Genomic DNA, 25,239 nt, shown 5'->3' on the forward strand with positions numbered 1-25,239 from the left:
TAAGGCAGATTGCTGCATAAATGAAGGCATGGAAATATAAAAATTGTCTTTACATAGGTAGATAGATGGGCATACATACACACGTATGCATACATATGTATTTCTCTATTTCTCTCCATATATACGTATGCAGAGCTAGGGAGACAGGGATAAAGGGAAGGGGAGAGAGAAGAAGGGAAGGAGGAGGGAGAAAGGGGGAAGAGGAGAGACATGATGAGAATGTGTACATGGTGTGGGAGTAAGGTGTGAAATGGGATATGCTAAAAGATGAGACTAGAGAGATACAATCACGGAGAGCCTTAAGCATGATGATCTAAGAAGCTAGACTTTTATCCTGCTCAGGTGATAGAACATTATTAAATGGCTGATGGCAGAGAAGAAATGTATTCAAACATGCAAGACAGAGAGACAAATGGGAAGACAAAGGGACTGGGATAAAATGAAGAAATAAAAAGGTTAAAATTGCTGAGTCTTCAAAATTGTAATGATACCCATTTCAATCTTTCTTAAGACATTTCAATCCATGCTTCTCAGAGTAGCTATGTCAAAGCCAAACTGGGTCTATGTGAATCATGCTATGGGTAGATTTAAATTAGGTCCTCAATGTCTGATAAAGTAGCATACTATTTCTGTGGACTCTGAAGTCAATATTATGTTATCATGACTACAGATACTAGAAAATTTGTATTGGGTTCACCTAACTTTCCTTAGTGTTTAAAAATGCAATTTCATTCTTCCACTTGGATAAATCAAAAGAAGAGAATAAATGTCTCTTCTCAGTTGTTTAAATAACATTCTTATTTAACCTAAAGAATAATTTATTGCTAAGGTCTCTCAAATGCTTCTAAAACCAGTCCTACCTCATCTGAGTGTTGGTAGTTTACACTGGACCAACTTTATATAAGAATGGTCTAAAGCTGCACTGTCCAATATGGTGGCCACTAGCCACATGTGGTTATGTAAATTTACTTTTTTTCCCCCTCAGTCCTCCTAGAGAATCATTGAAGTATGTAAATTTAAATAAAATAAAATATTCGGCTCTTCAGCTGCACTGCCCACATTGCAAGTGCTCAATAGTCACATGTGGCTAGTAATTACTAAGTTGTACTGTGAAGATACAGAGTATTTCCTGCATTGAAGAAGTTCTATTGGACAATATTGGTCTAAATTATAAATCTCTTTAAAATTCAGCCCTGGAAACACAGTAGAAGCTTAATTCTTCCTAAGAGGTTGATTCCATCTATAAGAGTGTGTTCTTCAGGGATACCAATATATTTGCATCTCAGTAGAATAAGTCATTACTACCTGAAATGCATGTGATATTTGACCAATATCACATAAAATCCCTGCTTATTCATATTTACTTTTATGAATATTTACTTCTGTGTAACTAACATAAATAAAATAGAAACTGAATATTAAAATAACTTATTTTAGCTCATGAAGTACGCTAAAGAATAATCCAATCATATATATATATATATATACACACACACACACACACACACATATATTTTTGGCTATTCAAAGGGAAATAAGGTAAAGAAATAAAAGTTGAAATAGTTCATCTCTACCAGTTTGGGATTTTAAAAAAGAAAGGTAAGTTTTAAAAAAATGTATCTCTCTTCATGAAACATAAGACGTTAAAAGTATCACACATGATGAATTCATCCCCTTGCTTTTCTTAAATGTAACTATAAAAATGTAAACTTTGAAATTCAGTCTTCTCAAATGAAACATTAAGGTACCTCAGTAATAAGAATGGCTCACATACTCGAGTGTTTACATATTCTAGTTGCACAACACGGAGTTTAAGCTGTATTCACAGGGCAGTGATAGGATGGCAAAACTAGGCTAGGACTAGAGGTTACAGCACTATAAAGAAGGAAACAATATTTAATTTTGATGTGAAGTAGACTAACACTTCATTAAATAAACAACATTTAACCACAACCACTTTTGCAGAAATTAGTTTTATCTGTTTATACTTTCCTTTCTAGTATTATGCAGGACACAGAGGAGTTTCGACTGTTGGAAGCAAAATGCGATTGACAATCCCCACCCAGGGTGTGGGAGTACTGTTCATATTATACTCACAGTACTGTTTCCAAGTCAATCTCTCATAATCAGGAATCTACTGCCAACCCACAGAGCAACGGACGGGGTGTGTGTGGTAATTGCATCACAAGAAAGAGAGACAGAGATATTTGACAGATACTCCTATTAGAAAACAGACACTTCTCAGATCTTAAGATGAAAGAGAAAGAGGTAGAAAAGAAAATACTTGGAGTAAGGAAGAAAGGAAGACAGAAAAATAGGATATAGTACTATGCCGATGTGAAGAAAAAAAGCGAGTTTAAAAGAATAAAGCAAAAAAGGATTGACATCAAATTTTAAAGCAAGTTTCCACAAGAGAAACCTAAGTTATGTTTCTTCCTGCCCCTTCCCTGCTGCATCTTTAAAAAAAAATTTAGAAGTAACATTTAGTAGGAATTCTTAGATTAAACCTCTGAAAATCCATAATCTCCAAAATGATGGCAACTCTATCATTAACTAGTTACATGATCTTGGTTGATTATTAAATCTGTATAAGCCCAAGAATATGTTTAGATAACATGTGCTCTACGACCTCTTCTAATTTTAAAATTACTGAAACCCATTAGTAACTGACAAATTTAAAGATCATACAGAATATTTATTTTTAAAAGTTTAAAAGAAAAATCATACAGAATATTTATTTTTAAAAGTTTTAAAATACAAATATTTAAAAAGGAAATGTATACAATATAATGTGTATTAATGACATTGACTGTTCTGCTTGATTTATCACATACACGCAAAACAAGGATCCATGGAGCCTAGTTTTCATGAGAATTAAATGAGATAAATGGGATTTATATGATTTTCTACTTTTTTCTTCTTTGCTTACTAGTTAAATCTTCATATTACCAATCTGCACATTTGTTTGCACAGCTAACATAAATTACCTCACCTTTAGAAAAAGCACAGAATAAAACCAACAAGTTACTCAATTAAATAACTAATAAGAATTATTGCTTTTGAATTCTAAACCTCAAACATTTCTTTCAAATGATGGTTTTAGTCTAAAACAAACATAATTGTTACTTGCAAGTTACTATATAATAATGGAGATTTATTTAAGGTAGTGTATTTCCATAATAAACCAACATTTTCAGGGTTTGTTTAACTTGGCTGTAAAATATCCTCTGGGGGAAAAATGGGTAGGTTCCTTGTGAGAACAAATGCTTTTGAAAATTCTCCAAAAGCTAAGAAAACTTTCAGGACAGAAACAATTCAAAGCATATCATATTTTATTTTTAAAAAGAAAGCTTTTCCTTTGCTTCTATATCCTGTAACAAATCTAAAGTTTTTAAATTTGGAAATAATGTATAATAAGTAGTTACCTCTTGAACAAATAAAACTCTACAAGGATTAGGTATCATCTTTGCAGATACAAAGCATATTTGGAAACAAGTTGGTCTATTTGAGTTTCCTTAATACTTATACACATGTGCAAACATATTACCTGAGAAGATAATAGGATCATATGCTACAATAGTCTAATATATTTTGTTATAGGTAATAAAAAGAAATCATTCATTTAAAAATATGTTAAAGACCATTATAGCATATTTTAACATAGTAAATATTTTCATGAATGTTTGATATCTTTCCTGTTTAACTCTCAAACCAGGGTTCAAGTGTAAAAACATTCTTTTGAAACTAGATCACATAAGAATTATAATTTTATTTTTAATATTCACATTTTTAAGAAGAAATTACTCAACCTTTTAAATGTTAGAAATAGTTATCTAGATTGGTATGTATCTTCACTATTTATATTCTGAAACTATAATGGTTTTATCTGTTTGAATCACTGAGGACTGTTTTTATCCCCCCACAATGAACCTAATTTCTTTAAATAAATGTCTCCATGAGGGCACACTCATAAGAAGTCCAGACTCAATTATTGTTGATATACTAGCTGTTGTGCAACACTAAATAGGCATGAAAGAGAAAACTTTTTTTTTTTAAGCTATAGGAAGTGCCCACTCTTTGCTGTCACAACTCGAAAAGTTAAATATTGAAATTATGCATAAAATTTTTTTATTTCCTGTCTTTGAAAGTTTTCAGATCAAGATTATATATAACTATCACATAGAGTTGGCTAATTTTTTTGTCAACAATGCATGTTATACAAAAATATATATCAATTAAGTATTCAATAATTTCCTCCATAATTTCAAATTCCTTACTAATTTGCAATTGCTGGATTGAAAAAAAAACTGCAAAGCTTCTTTTACTAGAAGTAAAGCCCAACTTGGAAAGTACGGCCAGCTTCAGAACTTTGCTTAAAACTTCAGTAAAAGAGCAACAGACTTTTAGAAGAATACTTAAAAAATATACTGGAACAATGAGCTTAAAGATGACTATGACCCTTAATTATGTCACTCTTCTCTTTGAACTAGAAAGCACAGTAAAGTTCCCTTTAATGCTATGTCCTCAGATTTGTCTAGGAGCCAGGGCAGTTATAAAACTTTAATCTCAAAAAATGTACAGGATTAGATCGATAATTCCCTCCTATTTGTTTTCTCTTGCATCTATTTATACTAAACATAGCCTCTATATGTCTAGAACGTAATTTTATTTCATTCAGTATATTGAATTTTATGTATGAATCAGGTACTTTTGAAACAGAGCTTTGCCCTGGAATAACATTTATAAAGTTATTTTATACTCCTTACACTAATAATATGAATCACTTCACATTTGTTACATAATTAACCTATTTTTGGCAAGCCCATTTTACAGATGGGTAACTTACACTTGGAGAGATGAAGACCAAGTAAAGATCACACTGCTACTAAATGGAGTAACTAATGCAAACCTAGGCTGTCTACTCTACAACTATGAACCTAAACAGTACTATGACTTTAAAAATATAGATTAAAAACTTTATTCCAGATTAAGCAAATCATAATCTCTTAGAGTTGTGCCCCCAAAATTTGTTTTTTGGAGCTGGTGGTTGGGGAAGCATCTCACCCTCACCACGCTATTCTGCGTCCCCAGGATGGCTGATTTTGATTAACTGCTTATTTTCACCAACCATGCATATACTGAAGCCTCCCACGAGCTAGTACATGGTAGATGGTGCTGTGGAGAACTAAAAAGAAGTAGAAAACATGCCTCCTGCCCTTGAGAAGCTCACAATCTAAAAATATACTACGCAAAATACTGAGAGACTATAAAGTGCCTGGACCAGGCATGTTGGGTAGGGACAGCTTTGTGGAAGTAGAGTACTTTGACTCGGGTTTTGGTGGAGGGGAGAACAGAAATTGACAGAGAAATCAGAGACTTAATTTGGGTTCAAAGGTTTTGCAGTGAAGATAAGACGTGTGGCATGATTTAATCACCCTTTTTTATTTCAAAACGCAATTTTAAATATTTCAGTTCAATTCTCTCTCAAACACACACAGAATTACTGACCTTCTACATTCATGGCTTCTCTCAGAACCTGAAGTTTCTTTTGTCTCTCTCGGATTCGGTCCAAAGCACTTGATATTGCTGTGGAGGTGGGCAATTCTCGAGTGTGATATGCTGGATCCATTTTCTGAGGGCCAAAGATATCCAAAGCTATGCTTCCATCTGAGTATCTTGCCTCCTTTTTTCTAGGAGTAGTTGAAGTCTGCACCGTAACTGCCTCCGGGTGACAGCGGTGGGATGTGCCAGTCTCTCCGGAAGAGAAGTCTCTGTCAGCTGTACAAAGCAAGTCCATGGATGAAGCCCAAATTTTCTTCTTAGGAAGCACATCAATGCCAGGGATAACTTTTCTTTCTGGGCCACTAGTTTTGAACTGGTAAGGGGAGCACGTGTTTTCTGAATCTTCATGCCCAGAATTATTATCTGATAAAATGTCCTTGAAACAATCTTCCTCATCTTGTGTGTCTCTGATAGACAGAAATCCCATAGATTTACTAAGCCCTTTGTTAAGAAAGGTCTGATGAGAGAATGGAGACTTGTGTATGTCTAGTACATCAGAAGTAGAGCTTCTTCCTGGAATGATAAGAATCTATCATGTATGCGCAGCATTTTTAGAAAATAAATCGGAATGTAACCCACTATTGACAATATAAGTGACGGTAATTTCCTAAATCCTCTAAATGGAAGATCAGAGATGAAATGGGCGAGTGGTGATGGTGATGGTGACAGTGGAAGATGCTATGTTTGCATAACTTTTCAAAGTCCAACGTCCCATAATAAAATCAGTAATATATTGAACTTGCTTTTTTGACTGGTATTATTTTATATTCATCAAAAGTAAATTACTTCATCTAAAAAACAGACAAAAGTTTCTCATACTATTTAGTTCGGTAGAATATTAATTATCCAAGAAATTATTTGGGGCAATAAAAGAATGTATAACGAACTACTTTAACTTCTAAAGGTACAACTCAAACATATATCAGTATAAAGCCCTGGTATACTCTGGTCTTTTAAGTCAGTATGCTTACAGAAGAAACAAAGAATTCTTGCTATATTCTGGATGGAAATAAGATTGTAGCATTTGGAATTCTTCAGTACCAAAGTTTTATTATGATCAGATGTTTTTGGAAAATTTTATTGTGTCTGAAATGCAGATAATTTGACTGTATTTAAGTTACACAAGAAACTTAATTTTTTCATGGCAGAACCATCATGTACTAAAACAGTTTTTCCCTCTAGACCACACTGTGTCAATATTTGTGAACTGTAATAAAGTAGAATGGCTTACCGGTTTTAACTACATTAAGGACTAAAGAATGAGTAAGAATTAGTACATCAGTACGTGCTGTTTAAATTCTCAAGATACCGTACTGTATGTTTTTATTTCCATCCATTTGTCATCACCCTATTCCCAAGTACTACTACGGCTTGAGCAGAGCAGTGCAGTGGCCTCCAGATAGGCCTCCCTGTTTCTACTATTATCCTTATCCGACAATTCTCCAATTATCATTCAGAATATCATTTTAAAATGTAAATGCCAAGATGTCACTGTCCTGCTTACTAAGTCTTAAAGGCATACTATTACATGGTCGATAAAATCTGAACTCCTTTTGAGTCCGCCACTGCAATCATTTTTAGTCTCATCTCTGCTTCCCTCATTCTACCCAGGCCACAGGTTTTTCTCTGCTAAGTTCTCTTACACATTAGGCACTTTGTACATAATTTTCCTCTGTCCTGAATGCTCCACTCTAGACATTTCTTACGAATAGTTACTTCTCATCCTATAGCTTTATCTTAAATACGATTTCCTCAAAGAAGTCTACCCTGATATAACTGTATTATAAATAAATCACTTTCCAAATATATCACGAGTCTATTCCATTTCTAACAGGTAAATTTATCATTGTCTTTTAGGTCATTAGTATTTACCTGCAATATACAAATGGCCCATATTATCTTAAGAGAGCTATGTCTTCTCACTGGCCATATGAGACCTAAAACTAATTGCTAATAAAGTGGCTCTCGGATAGCTACTACTTTACAGATGCTGGGTTTTTATTGTCTTAATGCAAATTAATTTGATATCAAAATATTTCAGTCTGTGTTTATTAAAAATCCAAGAAGTTATTTTAAATTCTATCAGGCAGTACCAAATTAAATGAAAGTACTTCATTTAAAAGTTTTCACTAATATTCTACTGTTGCTACAAAACATATCAATTTAAGTATGGCTCAATTTGCTCTGTATGTTTAAAATCATGTTATTATAGCTAACAAAATGTCATGATAATTACTTATAAAAGATGATTTTGAGTCATAATTAAGATTTCTTCTGGTGGCCAATGGGACCAGTTTGCTTTTGGAGGAAAAAGGAGACACGTCTTCAAGTATGGTACATAGGTACACTGCAGAGAGGTGGATTTCAGCTGGTACAAACACACAATTCTTAAATCAAATATTCCTAACTGGCAGGAGTCTCACTGCATTTTGTCATGTTAATGATGCTCACTATCTTCAAATACACGACTGGATATGTAATTGCCTGATTAACACTTCACAGGTTGATAAAGTTCTTATCTTCTGCAAAAGAGGTTCCTTTATGTAAAATAAAATATATACTATTTTTAACAAATAATCAGTTCTGACAATTACAAATCTTACTAAATAAAGTGATGGCATAATGTAGCATTATAGTTGCTTTATGTTGCTAAAGCCCTAGGGGAAATTTTCACTAATCTAGGAACTCTAAATCAGAGTTCAAATATAGAATATGGCCATTTAAGTGAGGAGAAACAAGGAATTCTAGGCTTGTAGTTATTAGATGCTTAAGTCTGCTACACCAGTCAAGATCATGTACTATTGTTAACACTCGTAGAGTCACTTAATAATTGCATTTGAGATGAGATAAAATGCACCTTCTTCAACTGCTTTCCAAATTTTCCTAAATATGGTCCACGCTATTATAATTATTTTACCTAATAGGCAATAAATAATATTGAAATCATCGAGTACATCTAATAGCTATGCTCACTATACAGTTTGATAACAGGAAATTAATGTTTTTTTTCTGAAAGCAATGCCACTGGAGCTACTCTTAAACTGTTTCAGGTGGAACATTCCTTGATCATTCCCCCATCCTGCCAGAGTTTCACTATATTCACAGAGCATGCTGGACCTCAATTAGGACCCTTGTCTCACTGTATTAAAATTATCCACTGTATTATATATCTGTCATCACTCCCACTTGCTTCCCCCACCCCCACCTGGAACAATAACATAAGGACACTGTGTCTTACTTCTTTTTGTATTTCCAGTTTCTGATAAAATAGATTCCAAAAGAATTCTTGTAGAATGGATTGATTACACAACTTTGTGAACCCTTTAATACCAATTTAGGTAGCATAATCTACCAGAAAGATTACTGTCAACACAGCTGGGTTTTAATTCTGGCTTTCCACTCAAGCTATGAGTTTGGGCAAGCCACTGAATTTCCATGTTTTTCATTTCCATCATCTACAAAAATTCGGATATAATTTATTATGCCTTCTTATAGATGACAGGATAAATGAACTAACACATATGAACTATTATGAGCTCTTCTGAAAAAGAGCAATGTAAAATTCTAAATTTTGCCTCCCTTTTCTATTTCTGCTTTATTTTCCTAAGCACATAATTTTCTACTGAGGGAAGATTTAAATATTCTTTTGAAAGGAAATAATAAAACCAGAGGTCAGAAGATCTCCCATAAAAGTTTTGTATTTATTCTGTAATAAAAAGCATCACATTGTTCAAAATAGGGTGAGTAGTGACTATAAGTGGATTTTTCAGCTCTTGGGGAGGCTCTGAGTTCAGAGAAAGTTTTCAGATAACATTAGATTACATACAATTATAACCATCCAAATTTAAAATGAATCCCTAAACATTTCCTCTTAGAGAATGCATAGCTTACTAAAAGCTAAATGGGGAACAATAAATATACTTTATTTATAAATAAAAGATTTTGTTTTTGTATTCCATGGCTAAAATTTCAAGAACATAAAAAGCCTTTGTAATAGAACACATTCCATTTATTTTAGTTAAATTGAAAAAAAAATCTTCCTTGAAAAGCACATTGTATTTTAACTATTTTTGTTATATGTGATTAACATTATCCTAAATTGGATATCATCATTCACCTTTCTCCCTTACACATAGACTGAAAAATTCACAGCATTTCTTGAAAATTAACATCAAAATGACATTTCAATATTAAAAGAGGCTCCCCGATTCCCCATCTGTCCTCACAGATGTGTTCAAACACCAAAAAAAAAAAAAAAAAAAGAAACATGATATTATCAATACACCCAAGTTCTGAAACACCATCACACTGATCTGATAATGGTGTAAGTTTCCATCTTAAGCTTGGCAGGAAATGTTTGATTTCTTTCTGCTCAGAGAAGCCATTTCATCAGTATTGGAAGTATTAAGTAACAGAGTGGGGGCAGACAGTCCACCAGCGTAGGCCTTAGCTTCTGTGATAGATCTCAGGGGTAAGATATAAGAAGAGACCTTTTAAGGTCATTTACTCATAGATGAAAGATTTTACTAAGTTTTAGTAGAGCAATTAAATCATTAGATATAAAGCATTATCCCTAAATTTGCTTATATCTTTTTATCTAATTCTGTATCTCACTGCCTATCTAGCTTGACATTTTCTTTATTGATGATGGTGGTCAGGAGCCCAATAAACTAATGTTATCACTAGGTAAAGCTTTGAGGTTGGTACACATTGAAGAGAATGTTTTACTATTCATGTTGTCTCACAAGGTTGCTTTGCTGCAAGTGACCACTGACAGTTAAGAACTGGCATCGTCCAAGTGTCTTAGAAGAATATTTCTTCTTCAAGAGATAATTTTTTTCTCAATCTTGAACTTTTGAAATTAGCGTATGCCACTGACTACAGCTGCTAATTACTTCTGCCTAGTAACAGACATAATTAGTATACTTGATGCTGTCTTTGAGGCTTTATAAATATGTAAAAGGTAAATTAAAAGAGCACCTGTAAGATACTATTGTGGAAAGCAATGGCTAAGAAGGTCTGAAGAATCCTCTTCCATTATACTTGATCCAAATAAGGCTATTGTTTAGGTGTAAAGACTTCTAATTCTACCCCGAAATATGAACATAGACAAAATTTGATTTCTCCTGAGTGACTAACTGTAATTCCTTACAAATTCTCTTGAGTTTAGATATAGGGGAGATTTTATGCTCCAGTAAAGATTTTATTCTCCAATATGACTATTATAGAGTAAAATCAATGGACAGTCTATTTAAGGATGTGATTTCTCTGCTAATCTTGTAAAGTCATGACAGTCAATGCTTCACTATGTGCATTAGGAAAGTCTATTAATCATAAGAATTCTAAAGAGCTATTAGACAATAATACTAAATCTTTCTTATTATTATGAAAACAAAATCACAAATAAAAAAGCCATGAAAATTTGGTTTAAAACTTCTGATGACTTTATTGTTACAATAAGGAAATAGTCTAATAATATAAGCCCAAGGTGGTGAACTACAAGTGTACTTTTCTCTTTAGTTTGCAAACAACTTAATGTTTAAAATAGATTAAATAAACAAGCCATAGAGTCTTACATATATTTTGTGAGACTATTAAAAGAATATTACAAATACATTTCAAAATCTAATATTTTTATAAAATCTTTTCTCATGCTCGATCAACAAACATTCATAGAACACCTACAAAAATTAATGTACTTAATGTAGTAGGTTTTTCCTAACCATAGCATCTATATGTCCAGAAAGCTTAACTTTTATAATCGTCCTTTTATTAAAAAATATATGAATAAATGTAAATGACAAGTAAATAACTTGCTATTTAAAGTATGTTACAGGGTAGGTATAGATTCAATTCAGTCTCTAATTGCCATCTCTAAAATACTATGTGACAATTAATGTCTGAAACACTAAGACTCTGAATCATTGAAAGTAATATAAATTATATTAACATTTGCCATTATTTAAAATTTGATAAACTAAATATGGCAGGGGTGATCTTTTTTCTTTCTATAGGCCCATGATGGATAGGGGAAATGGGAGTCTCATATATATATATATATATATATAAAAAATATGTTTCTTAGAAAAATAAAAATTATTAATAATATGATATTTACTAAATCAAGACGTTACAAATAAGCAAACAAACTGTAATTCCATAACATGGCTGCTTAATGGTAGAAGGAAATGATAGTAGGAAACCCCAGAGAGAGATTAGACAAAGAACAGGAAAGAAAAATAAGGAAGGAGGGAGGAAAGGAAGAAAAGAGGGAGGGAGGGAGGGAGGTGAGGGGAGGAAAGGAGGAGGACAAAATAGAGGATAAATAAGAGAAATGATAATATCTTTTAAATCTAATATTTCACTTATTAAAGTGTTTATTATGCCTCCTTCAAAAAGATTCTTTCAGCTCGCTATTGACATTCATCTATAATTTTCTATTATTTAGTTCTAAAACAGGAGACTAACTGAACATTTGACGGGTTAACAAATTGCTGCTCTTGTTAGCACCAAGGTTCACACTATATCCTATCTCAAATCCTAGTATAGTATAAAAGGAAACAGATTTTTATCTATACGAAGAAAGTGGGTCTCTATATACGGGGACATAAGTATAGTAAGGAAACATTTGCAAGAAAGGATTAAAAATACTTTCTTAAATTGCCATCAAAGCACTGTAAAAAGTTAAGCAAGTCCATCTTGTGTGTTTATTTTTACCCACACATAAACTAGTAATATATGTATTAGAAAAGAAACCTGATCTAACCAGAAATAAATTTATTATATTGGTGATATAAAAGCTAAAATAACTCTCAGAAAAATGGCCCTTATTCACAATAAGTAAAATGGAAGCACCAAAACAGACACTTAACTAACTGCACCATTACAGAATCACTCCATTAGAAACAATTGTACTGCTTTTCTTTGACGTCTCAAGATAAGCAGTATACCTGCTTAGGACACATTCTTTCCTGTCAGGTATGAGAGTTCTGAATTCTATAAAACATTGGGTTCAGATGATCAAGTGCCTACATTTACTTTTCACAGTGAGAGTTTCCCATAGGTTTTAAATAACACAGCTGTGCTCTCATGGTCTGATTAAATTAAAAAAATTAGCCATCTTAACTTTTTAAACTATTTTATTAGACCATATGGAGTAGAATATAGAATACAACCTTTACAATTACCGATTCCTAGCCCCAAGATCTAAAACAATAAAATAGTTCACCCATAAAATATTTTTGTTAATGTTTAGATGATCATGATTCTCAATATTGCTTGATGAGAAGAGAATAAAGACAATCAGCAAAAGCAAAATTTTATAAATAAGCCAAGCCTGAAACTTAACACTGAAAAATAAGTTGTCATATAAAATTTACTTAAATACCTTTATTTCAAGTGTTTGGAATTTCCATTCATTTCTTTAAGAAAATCAATTTAATAATTATCATAGGTTTCATAATTATATAATGCCATTGGCAAATAACAAAACCACTATTCATGGTTAGTTTTATTTGCTAAGCATCATATAACCTAAGGTAGTATTTGATAACCCCAAGTCATGAAATTAGTCAATCATGAAAGTAATTTAGTAGGTTATGACTAGCATTTAAGAAATACAATAGAAAATATCAGAGTGCAGTAAGAATAATGTTGTTTCCTGAAACTTTTGTTTCAGTTGTGTTTATGTTCATAAACATATATATGTGTTTATTTGGTCATGCTTGAAAATGTATTTTTAATATAAAATATTGTGAGATAAAGTAAACAAATGATATTATTAATATAACAATACTGGAAAGGGAAATAATTTACTGTGTTATTAAAAACACTTTCTGCATAACTTTAATGACATTATTTATGTAGCTAGTTTTCTTGTCTGTTCCCTGTCTCCATTTGTACACTTATGTTCTAATCATAGTCACAATTATCAGATTTCCAAGCCAGTTAAGTATAATTTTGTAAAGGAAACATGGAATAAGATTAAAGCCTAAAAATGTCCTATTAATACACTCTTACCTGTTGGTAATCCTTTTCCTCTCAATCGGTCTCGAATAGCCTGGCTTCGATCAGGCCTTTGTTCACTGTTACCGGTAAGTTGATCTGTCTGTACACAGGTAATCAAAAATCAAGTTTGACAAAAAATCTCCCTTTTGTTTTCACGGTAATTGTCTACAGAATGACACTAGTTAAACATTTTTTGGAGGTTACAACATTAAGAGACTCTATGTCCTATTGTTGTATACAATAAATCGTATTTCTTAGATAAGGTTTATGTAGCTCAATACTGACCAATTCATTTTCAGGAAATCAAAAGGCAAGAAACAGTTACCAAAGAGTAATCTGCTAACTAGGGAACACGGGCAGATTAAAGCAGTTAAAATGAGTTCCATTTGAAAACAGTTAAACTTGGAAGTGTTTTTTTCCCCCGAACTGATAACTACTTTCATCTCAAGTTAAATTATACTTTAAAAACCACATTGATTCTAGTATAATAAAGATTTCTCCTCACTATAACTATGCATTGAGGGATTTAAATTATTTTCAGAAATAATTTTCTAGGTATTGCCTGCCAGAAATCAGTTTGACAGAACATTGGTTTAGAAGACCAATTAGAGGAGAAGTGATGTAAATGAAAGGAGACAGAATGGTGAAGAGAAATTACTTAAATCTGGCATGGAAAGCATGTATACATGTTTGTTTATTTATATTCACACAAATATTTTTAATATTCCTCCATTAGTGAAACTGTTTGAGTGTGATTGATTAAAAACCTAAGGTAGAATATATAAAGCTCAAGCATTATGTCTCCTACCTATAAGAAGATTTAAATCAACGTATTTCTGAAATAATGTTATTTAAATACGATGTTAGGCCAGATTACACTGTATTATCAGTGACTAAAAAAGATAGTGAACATCCTGCATCTTTGGAAGTCCCTGCATTAAAGATATTATTAATGATAGCTACTGTTTATTGAACAGTTACTATATGCCAGGTGCTACCTTAAGTGCTTTACATATTTTACATTATTTAATCCTCAAAACAGCCTTATATTGAAGATATTATTATCCTCATACCACAGATAAAAGGAGAAATGGCAAAGAAACATCTAAGGGCTATAAACCAGCTCATCAATACTGAAATAATTGTCTTCACAACTGTTCAGTAATATGGGTGGGTGGCAGGTACGTATTATTCCTATTTTATAGATAAGTAAAATTGACATCAAAATACTGTATCATTAAATTGGCAGAAGAACAGGGACAAATAAGCTGGCCTGCTGACTTTTACTCCACACAAATTAATTTTAAGTGAGTAAGAATTATGGTCACTTAGAATGAATTTCATCCTAACTGAAAGACTAACTCAATTTATCAGCTACTGGAGGCAACAACAGCTTTAAAGGAGTGTAACGGCTGAAAGCATGGGCTTTGGGGTCAGCGACACCCAGACTCTGACTATGTCTCTGTTATTTACCTTGTATGTAGCCATGTGCAAGTTATCTACTCTTTCTTGGCTTTGGTTCATCATCTCTAAAATGATGATAAAAAGTATCTCTTTTAACCTGGGGTTGTTATGATGAATAAATGTGATATAAATACACATAAACCACCTAGCACAGTGCCTGGCACAAAGTGAACACTCGAAAAACAGTAGCTGTTGGAGTTACTTCTGTCCAGTGACATCTAGGAGACTAGGAAGAGCAATCGAAAGGTAGGGGGGAACATTATTACACTTAGTAAAAATTTGCCTCTGTAAGGCAGGCTCTCTACGTGCCGAGTCCAATTGATCCTTCTAGTCTTCTCTTCCACTAAATAACCCCACAACAACACCTTATATCAGACTGATTACTGTTCCCCAAACATATCTTGCTCTTTCCCATTTCACAGCATTTACACAGGTTCACTTCTGTCTGCCAAGATTACTCTAAGCCTACAGGATTTAGTTCAAAGTGCTATTTTTCAATGCAGTCATAAATCTGTGTCCTTTTCCCTCAAACTCTCATAGCTTTTAAAATTTTTACACTGTTACTCTTCATAGTCTTCTTTGCATTTCATAATTAAGCAAATGGTTATAGCATTTTAGATAAGAGCTCCTAGATCAAATATTTTATTCAAATTTATATCTTCTGCAGTCTTTTGTTTCTTCATTAAAAACACCTTCATTTTGCTCAAAAGGGCAGTCAATAGATACAGAGAGGGCAAAGTGAACAGCCTCCACAAAGTAAAGTTAACATCAGCAGCAAATCCTCTTGCTGAAGACTTCAGAGACAATGCCCGCGTGCCAAAGTTCTCCGCTGTTATAAGGGGCACACACCATGCATTGTCCCTCGCCAGTCGGTTTCACACACGGAGGAGCTATCGTAATAAACGGAACTAAATGCTAAACCTCAAAGGGATGGAAATTTTTTTTATGTAATATGGGCAATTATTGGATAGAAAATAGAATTTCTATGGAGGAATATTTCTTCATGCCAAGACAAAAAAAAACCCAACAAAAAACAAAACACTTCTAGCAATTTTACTATGGGAGTAAAATCACCAAACAGCACAAAGGTCTTAGAGAAGGTATGGTGTAATAGAAAAGTCCCTGGACTGACTAATAGGAAACTAAAATTCCATAACTGTTCAGGTCTCCATTTCCTCATCTATAAAGTGAAATTTTATGGAATATTAGTGTTATACGAAGATCTGTGAAAAAGACCTCCAATACCAAATAAGTTTGGGAAATGTTTCATCTATGTGCCTATACCTCTCTTGAAGGTTAGCAATACAGTCCAGTATATTAAAGGCTCTGAGAAGTTCTGCAGTAAAAATATATTTAATTTCCTTTAAACAGTTTTTTCTCAAGCCTATTTGATCATAGAGGAATTTTTTTAAACAAAAATATGTTGAAAACAATGTGAGACACTTTGGTCTGAACAGAGAGCTTTCATAGATTTTTAATAGCTTTATCTTTAATAGCTTTATCTTTATTCAAAAAGTAATTACAGGCAGAAACATAAACAAATCAAATAAAACCGGAGCGCTCTGGTTAAAGACGGGAAGTAGGCAACCAAGAACCTCGTTTATTCAGCCTCTATTACCCTTATTCCCCTTCACTACAGAACCACAGATTTCATGGAGGACAGTTTACAAATTATTTGTCTAGAAGATCTCTGGGACTGTTTCTTATAAACTGACAAAGCATGTGGAATTTGGATAGATTCCTGGCAGCCATCCACCATCCTGGTTAAGACAGGGGAACTAAACCCTTAGCCATGAGGAAGTGAGAGGAAGCCAGCAAGAACACTATGTGACAGTGGCAAATTTGCAGTCCACCCAAAAAGAAGGATCACTACTCAGGGATCATAATCCTAGAGAGTAAGAGCAGATAAAGTGTAGATCCAGATCAGATATCAAAAAAAAAAACAAGGAGTATCCAAACTGGGGCAAACAGGATAGAATACTGTTTAAGAAATGCAAATGCACAGCACGGGTCAGACTGTCAGATCTAGCATTTGTTTGTTATTCTTGAGTTTGATATATTCTTCATATCCAAGACAAGAAAGAAAATGGAAGAGTCCAGGTCTTGGAGTGATCTGGTAGGGATACAAGCACGATCTTCTCTACAAGTGTCCAGAGAAGGTGGGATGGTAGGGAAGGTTTGGAGAATACCTAGGAGATCCGGACAAATGAGTGGCCAAGAAAGAGGTATAATGCAACAGAAAGTGAATTTTAATATTTCTAAAGCCCATTTTGCATGTTGATGCATTTCTCCAAGTGTTCTCACAACAGATAGAACCACTTGCTAAAAGCTGAGATCTTAGGAAAAGATCTAAGAAAGGAGGCAGAACAGACATTTCTAGCTCAAACATGCTATGACTCTATGATATTTTGGGGAATAAAGTTCTAAAGGAAGACTCTCATGAAATCTGGAAGACTTACTGCAATGGGCTTGTAAATTTTAAGTATTGTTTCAAATAATTTACATTAGAACAAAAAATTCAATTTCCCACTTCTAGTCTTAATTGAGAAAAGGCTACCTACATAGTATCTTTAAAGAAAATTTTGTGATATGCTACTAAATTTTAAAATATGACTATATTTACTATTGCAACCATAGCTTACCCCAGAAAGATTTCCCAGAACCAGTTTTACCAAGTGTTTCACGTAGGAAAATGAAGGTGCACAATTGCTATTCCTAATGTGCGCACTGCAAGCATCCAGGACAGTCCGAACAGAAACCCGAGCATAAATAACATCCTCACACATTCCAAGCAGTATGCTGTTGAGATGATCTCCAAGCTTGATAGGCTGAATATAGAGAAAGGAAAAGCCATGTAAAAAAAACATGAGTAAATCTTCTCTTTAATATGAGACAAACCATTCTAGGAATCACAGGAACCACAATAAACATACTTGGAGGAAATGAAATCCTTTTCTATTAGCATATATATCTTACTGCATTTTACCTTTTTATGGTCCAAAAATATTATTAGCAGAAGATGGTTAACTTACACTTCCCTAGATAGGAAGTTTTACAGAAAAACTCTGGGCCTTTTTTGTTGTTGTTGTTATAACAAAGAAGTGGAACTCTTCGGTTACTCAAATATTTTCATAAACAATTACTACATATACAACATTTTAGGGGAATAAACTATTTCCTAATATTCAATAAAATGTGATACATTCAACTTACATAATTTGATACTCCCATGATGACTTAAAGGGGATTTGAAATATTGCAATGACCCAAGATCATTTAAATATAAATTCTCATTATGCTGGTCAGAGAAGCCAGAAAATAAATTTTTATTATCATATTTGATAGAGTATTATATCTTAAATGGCCAATAAGCATATGAAAAGGTGGTCAGCATTATTATTCACTAAGAAATGCAAATTAAAACCACTAAAACAAGAAGCCACTACACGCCCAATAAAATGGTTAAAAATAAAAAGACTAATAATACAAAGTATTGGTAAGGAGTAGAGCACCTGAAACTTACATCATGATGGGAATTTAAATGGGTATACCCACTTTGGTCTAAACAAATGCCTTCCTTATCGCTCTTCCACTTCTCATCCACTTGGGTATTATTTCAACCTTTAGGTCTCAGCTTAGATGCAATGTCCTTTAAGAAACCTGTCCTCACCCTCCAAGTCTACCCAGAATCTCCAACTCTGCTTTTCCACAGCACCCTCCATTTTCCTTAACAACACTCATGGCATCATGTTGTTATTGACTATTTAGCTGTCTGTTCCTTTCAATAGACTCCATAGGTAAGGGTCACTATAGTCCTGAATGTCTAGTACAGTGTCTGACACTAGGTAGACACTTAATATTAAATATTTTAATTATTAAAATAATCAATATTAAATACTTTTAATATTAAATGTTTCTAACAAATGATATGATTTCTGATCATAAAATACAAGTTTATATTTCCTCTCCAATTTATACATTATTAATATTGACTTTATTTCTAGTTAATAGAAAAGCATAAAGTGTTAATTATAGACTATGATCACATTTTACATTTAGCTTGCATAATATATGACATCGATATTTCCAGTAATAATTTTTCTCATTTATATTTATAGAATTAAAACTGAAGTGAAAAAGAAAATCCACAGTATTTTTCATGATGTAAAATGAAACCAAACCAAGTTGAAGAATATCATTTATCTTTGATAGATCTTAAGATATCTGAATTTTAGTTAAAGCCTAAAATGCTTGTTATTTCTTATATTTAATAAGAAAAACATACCTAGTTATTTTTATTTTTGACTTCTAAAGGTTTAAAATATAATTCTATACATTGTATCTTTGCCTTGATGAAATATAGCTATTTTAAAATTTTTAATTACTGTTTACTACTATGTTTATATTGGTCTTCAGGAATCAGAATTATTTTAGCAAATAATGACTAGAAGCAATCTAACGGTCATCAGAGCCTAAGACCTCAGAAAGCATTAATGTGTCTGTTGTTACAGGGGTAGTGAAGTACGATTCTGAAACGCCAACAGAAAAACGTAATTAAGTTCTCTTATAATATCTATACTCTGAAACATAGGCTACGAATCCTAGAGTTTTTGCATGAAAAAAGGTATGATTTTCAGTGCAAGAATGAATCATCAAAAATATTTACAATCCCTTTTATCAGTCACTAAATTAAAGGAAATAAAATACACTTCCATTTCTCTAGCCGTAATTTCTGAAGAGCCCAGCTCCATCTCACAAACTGAATTGTTGAAACCTGAGCAGTGTCTGCTACAATTCTAAGAATATCTCAAAAACAATTTCTTCAGTACTTTGTTAGTTCATTCTGAAAGTGTGACATTATTAATGTGAACAACCAGCACCGAAATGCTGGTGCGCCTGACAGCATGCTGTGAAACACAGATAAATATGTGGAAGAGCTTTTTTAAAAAGCATAAAATTATACAAATGCATAAAACGTAAATGTGACAAATGTAGAAACTGGACTTACTTGGCTCTGAGGTACTTCATGATCAGCCCCCCAATACAATGTCATTCCAAGAGAATAAATATGGATCTAGGAACAGAATTAAAAAAAAATAATTTTATAGTAAAATAAAATTAAAAAATTTAGCAAGTACTATAAACTCAAAATTTTTTGTTCCAAAGAAAATATAACACACGATATGAGAAAATCATCATTTTATATTTTGTGTAAAAGTATGTGAGACCTTAAAACAGAAAAGAGGAGACTGGAAATTATTAGAATAGACTTTTTTCCAATTCCTGAGCCTTAATGAGTCATCATTTTTTTAAGCTTTTAAAGTTTCTTTATGCAAATTCAAGTCAATATGAATATGTATTATTATTCTTCCTTCTTTTACAAAAGGGCAAAAATTATAAAAATTACGAGGCACTTTGTATTTTTATCAACAGAGATATTTCCACATGAATGCTTAGAGATCTTATCCTTTAACTGCTGCATAAAATTCCATTATATGGTTGTAGTATTGTTTATTTAGCCAATCTATTAATGAGCAATTAAGATTTTTTCAAACTTTAGTTATTATAAAGTGTTTCAGCAAACAGCCTTGTGATATGTCATTTTGTACATACAAGTATTTCTCTTGAACTGATTCTCTGAGATTATCAAGGAAAGAGTAAATCATCTGTAGTTTTGATACATATCACCAGATTCCCCGGTGTAGAAAGTGTACCATTTTACACTTCTACCAGCAACATGTATGAGTTTTTCCACAATTTCCACAAGCCTTGTCCATAGAATGTGTTACAAAGATTTGGGGTTTTGCCAATCTGAACAGTGAGGAAAAAACCTACTGCAGTTTTTTTTTTTTTTTGAGACAGAGTCTCGCTTTGTTGCCTGGGCTAGAGTGAGTGCCATGGCATTACCCTAGCTCACAGCAACCTCCCACTTCTGGGCTCAAGCGATCCTCCTGCCTCAGCCTCCCAAGTAGCTGGGACTACAGGCATGCGCCACCACGCCCGGCTAATTTTTTTCTATATATATTTTAGTTGGCCTGATAATTTCTTTCTATTTTTAGTAGAGACGGGGTCTCGCTCTTGCTCAGGCTGGTCTCGAACTCCTGACCTTGAGCGATCCACCTGCCTCGGCCTCCCAGAGTGCTAGGATTACAGGCGTGAGCCACCGCGCCCGGGCTCCTACTGCAGTTTTGATTAGCATTTTTCTCATTATGAGTAGGCAGCATAGTACAAGGAGAAGAAACTGAATCAGAGGAGTTTTCTTCTGTGATGTTCACTTTGTTTGCTTCTTACGGACTGGGGAAATAAACAACATATTTTTATGCTGATAGGAATGACCCAACAGGGAAAACTGGAAATGCAGGAGAGAGTGGACACTGCTGGAGGAACCCTGCTGAGTGGCAGGAGGAGATGGAAGCTAATCCACAAATGGAGGGGTTGGCTTCACAGAGAGCACAGACAGGTAATGCATGGTGAGGAGGCAGAGAATAGGGGAATTTATGTGGGTAAATTGGTAGAGGGATCCTGGGAAAAGTCTCTCCCGATTGCTTCTACTTTTTTCCTGTGAAATAGGAAGCAAGGTTATTAATTATAAGTAATCATCTTTTTTTTTTCCCTTCTGTTAAGAGATTCAGAGCTAAACTCTTAGCCCATCTCTGTCAGTACTGATTCACACCATGTTTTGTTTTTTTGCACCATCCTTACTCCAGCTTCATCTTATTTGCTTGCCTTTATGTCACTCTGCTCCTATTTTTCCACTTTATTTTTAAATTCTACAAACTGTCTCAAATTCTCTGTAGAATTCAGTGAGATACACAAATAAAACGGGGTACCCTTTTTATAATCTCACAGCACTTTACTCCTTAAACTGTTTGCTAAATTATAAGTTCTTACACTTTCCAATTATTTTCATGGCTTTCAATTTTTAAAATTTAAATTTTTTATAATGACATTCAAGTCTCACTGTGATCTGCCTCCACTTCCATTTTACAAGGAGATTTTAAAGTCGTCTTTCTGTCACTCCTCCTTCCCCTATCATAAGTGAAACACTTCAGCGCTACTAGATAGGTTCCTGTTGGCAAAATACATCCTTCCCTTTCTCAACTTTTTTTGAGCTGTTCTTTCCACCAGTAATATTCTTTCTCCATCTCTGTCAGTGAAAGCTTACCCATTATTGATAACCCAGAGATGATGTTTTTCATTATATATGCCATATAAATACTTTTAAACAGGATAAAACATTCTCTCTTATACAGTTATATTTCATTTGTATCTCTAATAAAGCAGTGAACTAATATCACCTTGTTATTAATACATAGTTAGCTGAGTCCTTGTGTTTGTCTTCCTTGAGAGGGAAAGTGCCTGTTTGGTTTTTGTTTTTTTAATACATCTTAGTATCCCTCTCAGCTATTAACACAGAACTTTTACATAGTAGATATTCAATACGTGTCTGCTAAATTCAATTAAATGTGCATGAAGTTCAAGACAGCGTAGTGCAAACTATTAGTATCATATTTCTCTTTAGGCTTCTTTTCAAAGAGGCTTATAAGTAACCACCTTTTCAAAGAGCCTCATAAATGAAAAACATTTTTCATAGCTTTAGCATAAAGGATGAATTGCATACTCAATCATCTTTATTTTTTTTTGTGATATGGCCAGTGCTTTAAGATTCTTTATTATTTACTTTTCAATATGCCAAATGAGTTAATTTTTCCATGTGACTATATGAAATTAATAATTCTTAAAGCTAAGTTATAAAATTGTATGCCTGCTGATCGACTACATATACAGTGCAATGGTTAGTTGTATGTATTAACTTGACTGGGACAGATATTTGGTCAAACATTGCAGGTGTTTCTGTGAAGGTGTTTTTGGATGAGATTAACATTTAAATCAGTAGACCGAGTGAAAGAGATTGCCCTCCAAATGCAGATGGGCCCCTTCCAATCAGTTGAAGGCCTGAAAAGAACAAAAAGGCTAACTCATCCCTGAGTAAAAGAGAATTCTTTCTGCCTGACTGTCATTGAACTGGGACATTAGCTTTTTCCTCCTTTGCACTCAAACTAAAACCTTCCAGGGTTTCGAGCCTGCCAGTCATCGAACTAGAAACTATACCATTGCTTCTCGGCCTTTTGGCTAAGATCAAGTGTAGAACTATACCGTCAGTTCTACCGGTTCTCTGGTTTTCAGACTTGGACTGGAACTCCACCAGCAGCTCTCCTGAATCTCCAGCTTACAAACTTGCCCTGAAGATCTTGGGACTTGTTAGCCTCCATAATCGCATGAGCCAGTAGGGATACCCACACCCATCCTCTCAGTTAGGACAAACAAAATTGTCTCCAGACATCGCCAAATATCCTAAGAGGTAAAATTGCCTCTGGTTGAAAACTACTACTTTAATCTGTATAATCTTTCCTAGAATTAGGAGAGATAAATGAATGTATATATGCGTCTATGCATTAAACAAAAGTAGAATTGGTAAATTGTGCTAAGGAAATTCAAGGAGACAAGGAAAGATTACTTTTGATTATATTCAGTCATTAAATATGAAATGTCTGATTTCAAACCAAGAGTTTAGTTTATTATATCTCAAACGAGAACCAGTACAATTAATCAAAGTATGCACCTAAACTAGCGATGCAGTTTTACCATCTTAATGGTAGCTTGTTTATGCCAGCACGAAGAAGCCTGGAGAGCGAGTGGCAATGAAATTGAGAAAGGCATTTTTCACAGCTTGTTAAGAATTGAATATTTCTCCATGTAAAAAGTAGTCCAAAGCCTGGAACAAGTGCTAGTCAGTAGGTGAAAGGTCTGGTGAATACAGTGGATGGCAGAGAGTTTCAAGTCAAGCCTCTGTAGTTTGAGCAATGTTGTTTGTGCGACATGTGGTCAAGCATTGTCGTGCAAGAGGATTGACCTGCCTCTGTTGACCAAACTCAACTGCTTAATCACAAGCATCCTCATCATTTCATCCATTTTATGTAGTAGACATCCACTGTAATCAATGGAGCAGGTTTTACGAAGCTGTAGTGGATAATACCAGCTCTGGACCATCAAACAGACATCATTAGCTTTTTTGGATGAGTATTTGGTTTTGGACCATGTTTCAGCACTTCATCTTTATCCAACCATTGTGCCAAACACTGTGATTGTCAAAAAGAATCAATTTTTCATCACAGGTAATAATACAGTGTAGAAATGGTTCACCTTTATGTTGTGACAGCAAAGAAAGGCAAGCTTCGAGATGATTTCTCTTCTGACGCTCGCTTAATTCATGCGGTACCTGTCTATCCAGCTTCTTTACCTTGCCCATTTGTTTCAAATGGTCCAATACTGTTGCAATAGCGAAGTCAAACCTTGTCGGTAATTCACGCATACGTTCAGATGGATTTGCTTCCACTACAGTTTTCAGCTCATCATTATCCACCTTGGTCTCAGGTCACCCACATGGCTCATTTTCAAGATTAAAATCACCAGAATGGAACTTGTCAAACTATCAACGTACTATGCATCCATTAGTCACATCCTTTCCAAACACTTCGCTGATATTTCGAGCTGTCTGCGCGGCATTGGTCCCATGATGGAACTCATATTTGAAAATAACATGAATTTTTGATTTATCCATGGTTTCACAAAAATTGCTCTAAAATTTTTTTTTGAAAGATAATTACAAGCCAAACCATATTCTTGAAAGACTGAGGTTGTACCTTCACAATAAAAATAAAACAAGAAGTGTCAAAGTGAAATGTCAGAGATACCAACTGTCAAACTATCAAAGTCAATGATATCAACACAGTCATACTGGATTATTTCTATCATAACTTTTCCTTCTTCTTCATTATTCCATCAAATGAACTGTCAAACTCTGTCAGTATTGCCTCCACTGTGTCCCCTTCATCTGCTCCCTTATATTCCCAAAGCATTACACTATTAATATTTTCACTTCCTTTGCACAGAATATTAAAACTCCCCAATTAGATTTCCACAAAATCTTCCATCGCTTCTAGGTATCCACTTTTGTCAAACTTAACTTTCAAAATCACAAATCACATCATATTATGCTCCTAAAAATATGATAGATCCCTACTGTCTGAGAAGAAAGTCTCATGTCCTGGAATGTCCAATCTTCTTCATTTTGACCTACAGCCTCTCTTTCTTTCTTTAACCACATCCTTTCAGGTAGCTAATGCTCTAGCCTAACTGGTCCAA

The 25,239-nt window shown here is 33.8% G+C and overlaps 1 protein-coding gene across 8 annotated transcripts in view; it reads right to left on the reverse strand.

The window, feature by feature from the left end:
* The window catches only part of PTPN13 (protein tyrosine phosphatase non-receptor type 13), a 149,987-nt gene that overhangs the window by 78,405 nt on the left and 46,343 nt on the right, over nt 1–25,239 (reverse strand). For all 8 annotated transcript variants that reach the window (XM_069485536.1, XM_069485534.1, XM_069485530.1 and 5 more), the window contains 4 exons: nt 20,042–20,107; nt 17,676–17,861; nt 13,582–13,669; nt 5,509–6,075 (listed from right to left, as the gene is read on the reverse strand). In XM_069485536.1, coding sequence (XP_069341637.1) covers nt 5,509–6,075; nt 13,582–13,669; nt 17,676–17,861; nt 20,042–20,107 — 907 coding nt within the window. The remainder of the gene's footprint in view (nt 1–5,508; nt 6,076–13,581; nt 13,670–17,675; nt 17,862–20,041; nt 20,108–25,239) is intronic.

Source organism: Eulemur rufifrons, chromosome 13 (assembly GCF_041146395.1).
Source record: "Eulemur rufifrons isolate Redbay chromosome 13, OSU_ERuf_1, whole genome shotgun sequence".
NCBI classification, from domain to species: Eukaryota; Metazoa; Chordata; class Mammalia; order Primates; family Lemuridae; genus Eulemur; species Eulemur rufifrons.